This window comes from Mus pahari, chromosome 3 (assembly GCF_900095145.1).
Source record: "Mus pahari chromosome 3, PAHARI_EIJ_v1.1, whole genome shotgun sequence".
NCBI classification, from domain to species: Eukaryota; Metazoa; Chordata; class Mammalia; order Rodentia; family Muridae; genus Mus; species Mus pahari.
In genome coordinates, this window is record NC_034592.1 from 141,177,728 (window position 1) to 141,188,476 (window position 10,749).

Consider the following 10,749-nt stretch of genomic DNA (forward strand, 5'->3'; position numbering starts at 1 on the left):
TAGCTTACTTCAGACACTCTAGAGGAGGGCATTAGGTCTTATTACAGATGGTTGTGAGCCACCATGTGGTTGTTGGAATTTGAACTCGGGACCTTCAGAAGAGCAGTCAGTGCTTGGAGATGGCTTATTTGCTAAAGTGCTGTCTAAGCATGAGGACGTGTGTGACAGCCAGTTATGGCGCCCTGCACCTGGAATCCCAGTGCTGGGGAGGTAGAGACAGGAGGAGGATCCCTGGGGCTTGGTAGCCAGCAGGTCTAACCATAGCCAGCAGGTCTAACAGTAGTCAGCTGGTCCAGTCTCTCAAAGTGTGCATGGAATTGGCAAGGCTGCTGAGTGGGTCAAAGCATTTGCTGTTAAGCCTGACGACCAAAGTTTGATCCCTGGGACTCAGGTGGTAGGAGGAGGCAACTGATTCCTGCAAGGCATCTGATTTCCACACATGTGCTATGGCACATACCAAAAACATAAAACTGTAAAAACAAAGTAGGAAGTAACCTGACAGTGACCTGTGTGCCCCCCATGGATGTATATATACACATAGCAGTACACACATGCACATGTACACACACCATATGAACACGAGTCATAGGTTAGTTGTTGAAGTGCTTGCTTTTGCAACCACAAGAACCCCCATAAATGTCACTATGGGCTTATGACATCTCAGTGCTGATGAGGCAGGCAAATAGGTTACTGGCTGGCCAGACTAGCCTACCCAATGAAAAAGAAAAAAAAGAAAGAAGAGGAATAGCAGTGATTCTCTGGCTTACATGTGCACACCCACCTGCACACAAATACACCTACACGCTCACGCGTGCACACACACACACACCCACCCACCCACACACACACACACACACCTTTTTGAGAAATTCTAAACCAACAGAAATTTTTTATTCAGAGTACCCATTTGAGGTAAGTTGTAGTAGTGAATATTAAAAATCCTGGCCTGGGGTTTCTACCCCACCTTTGGCTATTCAGTTCCTGGATAAAAACATACACACAGCTTTTATATTTTTAAGATGCCTTATGGAGCACAGTAGCTGGGCACCTGCCTATCCTCCATGCTGTTAGAATCTACTGTCCTATTGATAACCCCAAGTTATTACTTAATATTTACTACATTTCATCTGGGCTGCTCTTAGCACCAATTGGGCAGCCCTTGGGGCCACTGTCTCTTGACCCTTATCCCATGGCAGCTTCTTCCTCCTTCTCCTTGTGGTCCTCTCTTTTAAAGTCCGCCAAAACCTCAGCCCCGAATTAACATTAGAATACAAGCAGCACTAGGCCAGCCTACTACATAAGTATCAGTGAATTTCTCTGGCTAGGGAGTACTTGGCCTGCCAAACACTTGTGCACCACTGTCCTCTCAGCCGGCAGAAATCAAATAGGAACAAGAGATAGATGGAATCCTAAGAAAACCATTCAGTCTCAGGATGCACCAATCCTTCAGCCTGGAAAGTACCACCAAAGCTGCCTAAGTGGGATCTGAACTACCTACATCAGTCTGCTGGTGTGCTCAGGAGTGACTGTATAGTTCAATGATAGGTCTAGCACGTGCAAGGCTCTAGGTTCAATAACTGGCACGGGCTCCCCTCCACAGTAGCTGATTATTGGCTTCAGTCCCAAAAAAGAGGAGGGTAAGTAAGTACCAAGGTGAGAATTCTCTTGCCCTCTTTCTGATGTCCTAATCAGCCAGTACAGATGAGCTGTAAATATTTAGGCTATATTGCAATCTTTCCCACTGTGCTTGGATCAAACCAGAGGTCACACATGCCATGCAAGTGATCTACCACTGAGCTACACTTTCAACCAGCATTTAGCTCTAAAGGATAACTTCCTCAAAACAAACCAAGCATAACAACAACAGCAGCAACAAAAAATGGCCAGAGAGATGGCTCAGAGGTTAGGGTACCTGTTGTTTCTAGAGAGTTCAGATTTGGTCACATATTTTGTTCACAAACAACCTTATCTCCAGGAATCCAATGACTCTTGATCTCGACAGGCACCCCCCCACATGGTACGCATAATACCTTTAAAAGACATAACTGTAATACAACTATTATACCTAACCACCACTAATAACACTTCTCTATCAAATATTAAATGCTTAAGTACAGAATAATTTCTTTTTGTCACTGATGACTTGAGTGTTTTGTTTTGTTTTGTTTTGATTTGGTTTGATTTGTTTTGTTTTGGTTTGGTTTTTCAAGACAGAGTTTCTCTGTGTGGCCCTTGCTGACCTAGAACTCACTCTGTAGATCAGGCTGGCCTTGAACTCAGAAATCTGCCTGCCTCTGCCTCCCAAGTGCTGGGATTAATGGCGTGCGCCAACACGCCCGGTTTGAGTTAGTTTTTAGACCTAATCTTCAGGATCGACGTCCTCTCATTAAATAAAGAATCCATTGAGATGGCTACCCCACCTTTGTGGGCAGTGTGGATAGAGTTGCTTTTTAACAAAGGGATTTAAAGTGGCTAAAAGAAAACCCAAGGCTGGGTGGCACAGGTGGTCTAGTGGATAAAAGTGCTTTCTTTTCTGCCCAGTCTTACTACCTGAGTTCGATTCTAGGAACCCACCAAGCCCCACAATTTGTCCTCTGCTGGAATGCCGTGGCACCAATGTGCTTGTCCCCAGTAAGTAAAAGTAATTTTAAAAATTAACACTTAATCTACAGGTTCATGTATCACAAAAGTTTCACGAAGGAGTCAAGGTTAGGGGCTACACAACAGAGTCAGGCTTGAAGCTTGATGCTCAGACATGTAAGACTTATGTAGGGAAACATGTATCTTTACATTTTCCATTAGCCAAGCCATAGGAACCTGGCTTAGAAGCACCACCCAGTGTCTACAAGGTGAAGAAAACCAATTATCCCTGCTATTGAGGGAATACACATATTTCTTACAAGGTTCTCATTAAAATATTACCGTGGAGGGCTGGAGATGTTCAGTTGGTAGAACACTTGCATAACACACATGAAAAATGGGGTTTGTGTCTCTAGTTGCATATGTAGCAGAGGATGGCCTAGTCAGTCATCAATGGGAGGAGAGGCCCTTGGTCTTGAGAAGATCATATGCCCCAGTACAGGGGAATGCCAGGGCCAGGAAACGGGAGTGGGTGGGTTGGGGAACAGGGTGGGGGAGGGTATAGGGAATAGCATTTGAAATGTAAAGGAAGAAAATATCTAATAAAAAAATTTCTACATTATTTACAAATTAAAAAAAAAAGAATGAAAAGAAAAATGGGGTTTGGTTCCCAGCACTATAAATAATTCAGTATGGTGGTGCACGCTGTCATTTTAGTACTTGGGAGGTGAGGGAAGAATTGTGAGTTTAGGACTATCCTTGGCTACACAGTGAGTTGGAGGGCAGCCTGAGCTACATGAGATCCTGTCTCAAAATCAAACAAAAAAGTTAATTCTGAACTCCACAGGGGTCATCTTGCGAAGCCATGAGGTGAATGTACCCAGAGTATGAGTGAACTTTATACTGAGTGCATTCAGGTAAACCTGGTTTCACTGGGCTACAAACCTAGATAGGTGCCCCAGTTTGCCTGGCACTGCCTGTTTGCCTCTTATCCCCAGGTTCCATCTCTCTAACACTCCCTTTCAGGAGTGTCCCAGTTTTGAGGCTAGCCAAAAAGTATCTTGCAGGCCTAAGGAGGCCTCCCCAACCCACCCAGCTCCCCAGAATCACAGGCAGTGAAGCCATCCTAACCCATCACAAAAATTTCACGAAGGAGTCAAGGTTAGGGGCTACACAACTCCGCCCTGTTCCCCAACCCACCCACTCCCATTTCCTGGCCCTGGCATTCCCCTGTACTGGGGCATATGATCTTCCCAAGACCAAGGGCCTCTCCTCCCATTGATGACTGACTAGGCCATCCTCTGCTACATATGCAACTAGAGACCCCATTTTTCATGTGTGTTATGCAAGTGTTCTACCAACTGAACATCTCCAGCCCTCCACGGTAATATTTTAATGAGAACCTTGTAAGAAAAGGGTTTCTCTTGCTGTAATGAGGCACCATGACCAAAGCAATGTGGGGAGGAAAGGGTTTATTTGGCTTACACTTCCATATTATTGTTCACCATCAAAGGAAGTCAGGACAGAAACTCAAGCAGGGCAGGAACCTGGAGGCAGGAGCTGATACAGAGGTCATGTAGGAGTGCTGCTTACTGGCTTGCTCCTGGCTTTCTTCTAGAACCCAGAACCACTGGCCCAGGTGTGGCACCACCCACAATGGGCTTGGCCCTCCTCACCAATCATTAATTAAAAAAATGCCTTACAGCCAGATCTTATTGAGGCATTCTCTCAATTAGCTCCTGTCAAGTTGGTACATGACTAGCCAGCACACAGCACAATACAGTTTCCTGTGGTCATTTGCTGAGTGTCTTTCCTGTGGATCTCTCCTCAACTCTGCATTCAGATCCCTAAAGTGGGTGGACGCTTTTGCTTATGGTAATATGAATGTGAACATCATCACTGGTGTACAAAGCCAACAGACCTGGCACAGTTGTATATGGGACCACAACTGCAGAAGGCCCACCTTGGATTCTCAACAGGAAATCCTGGCACAGCACAATTGTGGAAAGCAGTTCTATGAACCATGTCTTTAGGGGACATCTGTCTGGTCTGGTTTCTTTAAGAGCTAGCCGCTGTAGTGCAAGGATATATGATTGGGTGTCGTAGATCATTTTAGCCTCGCTCATTAATCCTTAGATAACCGTGCCAGGATTTGTGAGGAGCCATCCTGTCTCCAGTGCTCTTTGTGGTTCTAATGAGAGTAGCTGGACTTGGCCCTGGGGCTGGGACAAGTGATCTAGTAGTCCTCAGCAAATCAGTCCGTCATATTTTCTCACTCCACTGATTGATTCAGGGATAGATACACAAGGCAGATAGGGATGGATTTACCAGGGAATTTTCTTTTGAATTGTCTGATGCTTAGATGATTTGAGACATTGATTTAGCTATCTTGTCGCCCCATTACATCTGAGAGAAAAGGCAGCCGAACAGAGTTCTGGCTATATCACGTGTCCTGATGTCTTTAGGTCAGATACTCACAGACTTTTTAATATCTATGAACTACTTTTATCCATTATTCTGGTCTCACCGCGTAGCCCATGCTGGCCTGGAGCTCACTATATGGCCCAACCTGGCCATAAACTCTTGCGGTTCCTCCTGCCTTAGCCTTCCAAGTGCTAGGGTTACAGGCCTAAGTCACCACGCCTGCTGCACCAAGCATTTCTACTGACCTGAGGTTGGTTTTCTACCACTTGCATCCGTAACGTCTACAACGGCATTTTTCATGTATAAATGTTATTTTCTATATGAAGGACTTTAATGAACATAAAAAAATAAAAATCAGTGTTGAGATTATAGCTCAATAGTAGAGGGCCTAGCAGACATGAGGTTTTGTGTTAGACTGCCAACATTGCTAGAATAATTTAGAAACATAGCGTTCAAAATATGTACTTGCTCAATAGTCACTTTCAGCAATTGTCAACACATAGCAAAATATGACAAGACCCTGCCCTCAGGAAGTTCTCAGCAGTGGACTGGAGAGTTGGCTCAGAGGTTAAGAGTGTTCACTGCTCTTCCAAAGGGTCTAAGTTAGATTCCCAACACCTACTTGGTGACTCATAACTGCCTCTAACTCCAGTTCCAGGGGATCCAGTGCCCTCTTCTGGGTTTCATGGGCACCAAGCACACACTTGGTACAGAGACACCTACATATAGGCAAAATCATATACATAAAATTATTTAAAAAAAAACATTTAAAAAAAGGAATTCCCAGCATAAAAAGAGAGGCAGATTAACTTTAGTTCAATTGCACAAGTCTTAGGGTAAAATCGGCTTGTAAGTCCTACTCTACGGGGGAATGTTTGACAGTGGAAGTAGAGATCCTTCAAGGATCTAAAGCAGGGGTGAAGAATTCTCCACAGAAGGATTAGCATGTGTTGAACTTCATTTAATTATTAAGGAAACAAATCTAGAAATGAACGTGACATAAACTCAGATTTTGCTAGCGTGGTATATTTGCCCTAGGAGTCGAGCTAACGAGAGCCAATTCTGACCTAGCACCTGCAATGTCCTGCACTATGTTAGGTACTCTGTACCTCATATCCTTTAACACATTTTTAAAGCTCAGTTTACAACTGAGATTAAATGTCGGCCAGGTGATGGGCAAGCTAAGGATTCTGAATCAGGGTTCCTTGTTCCCAAAGCTTTCCATAATTTGCCATTTCCCTCGAAGAATGAAGCCTTTTTTCTTTTGGAGCTCTAAAAATGTATAGATTCTAAAGCCTCTTAATTTGCGGCTTCCTTGAGCCCAGCATAACTGTTCCACCAAGTTGCCAACGGAAACAGATGCAGAGACCTACAGCCAAATATTAAATGGAGCTGGAGGATGTGGCTGGGGGAGAGGCGTCTTGTAGAAGAGTTGGGGGAAGGACTGAGGGTCCAGAAGAGGACAGGGCCTCCAAAGGAAGACCAACAGAGTCAATTAACCTGGACCCTTGAGGGCTCTCAAGAGACGGAACCACCAACCAAAGAGCGAGCATGGGTTGTATCTGGTGCAGAGTTCTGCAACAACTGAAGCAGGGGCTATCCGAGTCTGTTGCCTGCCTGTACATCCCGTTCCCCTAACTGGGCTGACTTGTCTGGTCCCAGTGGGAGAGGATGCACCTAGTCCTGCAGTGACTTGATGCGCAGGGAGGTGGGGGATGGGGAGGTAGGAAAAACAGCATTTGATTTATGAACGGTTGACTTGGAAGGAACACTGGGTGACTGCACTGGCCTCACTGATCTGATTTCTAGCCTCATCTTCCAGCCCAATGTGCACCTGCGTTCCCATTTTGCGACATTTCTCTGAAGATCACAAGTTGCCTGTATCATTTCGGTTTTACTTGCTGATAATAAGCATCATTCTGTTTATCCAGCGTTTATTCATTTACAGTTTACCCAGCCCCACCCTCGCCTGGGAAACAAGAAGCTACAGTTCCAGGGAACACAGCAGCATTAACTGAATCATCAGACGCAGGAAGGAGGTCGTTACCTCTATTATCTCTCAGTATGAAAATAAGACTAAAAGAGACGCAGCTGCGAGAGCATGTAGACACGAGCATCTCTCAGTTCGCCAGGGAAGCCCGGCCTCTGCGCACTCGCTGGTCACACGCTGGTGAGTGACAGCCCGGGAACACAGCAGCGAATTCCTAGAAGTTAGTGGGAACCCAGAGCTTCCAAGCAGGGTAGAGCAGCCAATCCCCGCGCCAATATGGCCGCGCGGCATCACGTGGGCCAAGGAGAGGCGCGCAAAGGCAAGTCTAAGGGAGCGGTGGGTCACGTGATCCACAGTGGGCGTCACCGATAGGCGTGGCCTCTCTTCGCTCCACCCGCCACCCGCCGCCCGGGCCGATGCTGCTCGCGGGCCACGCCCCTTGAGCCCTGTGGGACTCGCGCGGGTCTAGAGGGGCGGAGTCTTCTTCGTGACCTTTCACCCCAGCATGGCTGCGCCCTTGGGACCAGTGAAATTCTGGAAACCCGGTAAGGCAGGGCAAGGAGCCTGGGTAGATGCACCGACGTGACTTTCGGCCTGGGGACCCGCGCGTGGGCCTGACCGGGGGAGGGCTGGGCACCACACTCCTCTGCGCGCGTGGATGCTGCAGCCCACGGTGGTCCCGAGGAGGTCAAAGGCCTCCCTAAGCTGGGGCGGAAACTCTGGGTGACCTTGTTCGAGTTTCTCAGCCTCCTCGGCACCTCTTGAGATGTCGCGTCCTGAAGCGCCCGTGTGCGTCTTGCTGAAGCCCTGGGGCTGCATTGGGGCTCGAGAGGCTGTGCGGCTCAGTGGCTCAGAAGCTTGGGTTATGGAGTCAGAGTGCCCAGGTTCAAGTCGCCTCTGCCTTGCAGCAGTAGATGGGGGACCTTGAACTCTGCGTCCATCCCTCTGAGCATCGCTCCCCTCACCCGGGAAGTGGGCGGAATACGAACACCTGTCCCGTGGGCGTGGAATCAGGAGTATGTGGTGCGACTTAATCTCTCATAAAAGAAAATGTATTCCAGTGTTTTAGGTTCGGTCTTGCCCACTCTGAATGTTTACCACAAAGTGAACGCCCCCCTTCCTATTGGCTGTCACTCTTCCTATCTTGTAGGCTAACAAGTCACCATCACAAAATCCTTTGTTTTTTGCATTTTCTCCGGTCAGGTTCTTGTTGAAATACCAGACCGTGCTCTGTGCAGGGTGCTCCTTTTGTCCATGCTTTTCTTATAAACCAAACCAAACCAAACCAAACCAAACACTGTTTCTTAACTGGTACCAGCCTCTACCCTTACTTTTTCTTACATATTTTCCTTTTTTTCTCCTCCAGAAGATCTGGCTGTATACATTGTATTATTGTATTGTGATGAAGATAGTTTGAGACAGAAAAGGCAACAAGGGACAGTTTTTTTTTTTTAAAGATTTATTTCTTTATTATATGTAAATACACTGTAGCTGTCTTCAGACACTCCAGAAGAGGGAGTCAGATCTTGTTATGGATGGTTATGAGCCACCATGTGGTTGCTGGTATTTGAACTCTGGACCTTCGGAAGAGCAGTCAGGTGCTCTTACCCACTGGGCCATCTTACCAGCCCCAAGGGTCAGTTTTTAAAGGGTGTTTTAGCTGGTCCCTGGAAATCCAGGTGCCTAAGTGTTAGAGAAATAAACTCACAAAGGTGACACATAATTCTTTTTTTTTTTTTTTTTTTTTTTAATCTGAACTAGTTCATGGCTGTAATCCCAACACTTGGGAGGCAGAGGCAGGAGGATCCCTTGAGTTTGAGGCCAGCCTGGTGTATATTCCAGGGCAACCAGGGCCACAAAGACATACCCTGACTCTCTCGTTTGTTTGGCTGGTGACACTTTCATGACTCAGCATTTCCAGGCATCAGCCGATTGTCCACCCCAGTAAGTAATGAGTTACCAACTTATTCAAGAGTTAACCAGCAGACCAAAGAGTTAAGTCTAATAGAAGTTTGGATAAATTGCCGAAACTCAGACCAGGGTACCATTTTGGTTAAAGAACCTGGAACAACTGTTCTACAAGTCTGTCCCATTGTTTTTTTTTTTTTGTTGTTTTTTGTTTGTTTTTTTTTTTGTTTTGTTTTTCAAGCTAACAAAAATGCCTTTATTACAAATTTCTGCATATTAGAAAGTACAAAAGATCTATCCAGATCTATCCTAATTACCTTCTAAACCAAACCACTCCTCATTCTTTGGGTAAATTTAAGTCATTCACATGAATCCAATTGTCACACATCCTATATACAATTTAAAGGTTAAGTTAGAAGATTTCCCCAGCACCAGGAAAAGTTTAATCTTAAACAAAAAACGGCTTTTACATCTGCTGTGTGGCATCATCAACAGCAGGGACAGCGTACAATGTAAACTGCCCTAATTCTTCCCGTTGTTAGCATTCTCAGAGGGAGCCCATCTTTGATAACGGCAGAAAGTGCAGAGACATCTGAATGGCTCACTGTCCCCTTTAACCTCATTTCCTTCAAGCCTTTTTTTCTGCTCAGTCTGAACAAATCTTCCCATCCTTGCTATAGGATCTTTCAGCACCGACAACAAAGTGCCGACCCTTCTCTCGGGAAAGGCGCTTTGAACTTCCCTCCGGACTTTTTCACTCTTGTTCTCCATAGGTGCAGTCGCAGTCCCGTGATGTAGGCTGCGATGACATGCTGACCACTTGGCACCGGGGTTCAGGGTTAGCTTTTGCAGGACCTTTCCTAGTGTTACTGGTTGTAGGACATCTGTATCATCAGATGAGTCCTCTTCATCTTTCTTCTGAGGAGTTTTGGGGTCCTCAACTGGGTGGACTTTCTCTGATGGTTCCCCCATGGTGATGCGATGGACAGAAGCCTCAAAAGCTAGCTCGGGACAAGATTGTTTAGTCTTTGAAAAGACCTAAGCCCAAGCCCCAACTAGCAGGGCCGAAGTCCGTCTATCTCATTGTTTAGTTCATCTACTGTATTGAGAGTACACTTCTGTAGTCAGTCGGGTCTTGAACACATACATGCCTGGGCTCAGCCATCAAGGTGTGCTCTCCAAGTTACGTGTCCATGAGAAGAGATGCTAAGCAGGGCAGAGGGGTGCTGTAAGGAAGATGGCCTCAAATACTGGACTGCAGTGCCTTCCCTGCCTGAGTGACTTGCAGAGCCACATAAGTGCTCCAAGTCTCTGCTCCCTTATCGGTTATTTGTCGTAATAGGATTGCTGTGAGGATTAAATGAGACAATGCACAAAACACCCGTGGCACTAGATACACAGCTATTATAATTGTATTAAGGTATAGGAGAGGGAGGGAAAGCTTAGTGTGAAGAATTGGCTGCATTGTAGAGATGGTAATGGTTTTGGAGCGAACACTGAGTGCTGAAGCAAGTTTGTTATGACTTGTTTATGGTGAGGTAGGGATTGGCTGTCCAGGCCATTGAAAGGATTTGTGTCTTAAGGATGTTCCCAAACCCCCAGTAATGGAGTACCGTGATGGTATTATATGTGGGTATATTGTGGGGTGTGGCAGGAGATGGTACTGGAGAGGTAGGAAGGAACTTCATCTTGAAATGTCTTTTGAGAGTTAAAGAATCTTGAGCTTCTGGACCAGTGAGATGTCTCAGAGGCAAGGGTGCTCTCTGTGAGATGTCTCAGAGGCAAAGGTGCTCCCTGTGAGATGTCTCAGAGGCAAGGGTGCTCCCTGTGAGATGTCTCAGAGGCAA

At 46.1% G+C, this 10,749-nt stretch overlaps 1 protein-coding gene across 2 annotated transcripts in view; it reads left to right on the forward strand.

Moving 5' to 3' along the window:
- Positions 1-7,419: 7,419 nt before the first annotated feature.
- Dhx35 (DEAH-box helicase 35) overlaps positions 7,420-10,749 on the forward strand; it is a 64,088-nt gene continuing 60,758 nt past the window's right edge. Inside the window, exon 1 of one of the 2 annotated variants that reach the window (XM_021192165.1) lies at positions 7,420-7,539. Coding sequence is in view for 1 of the 2 variants with exons in the window: in XM_021192162.2 (XP_021047821.1) it covers positions 7,500-7,539 (40 nt within the window). In the remaining variant the exon portion in view is untranslated. The remainder of the gene's footprint in view (positions 7,540-10,749) is intronic. The other variant, XM_021192162.2, reaches the window with a different exon arrangement.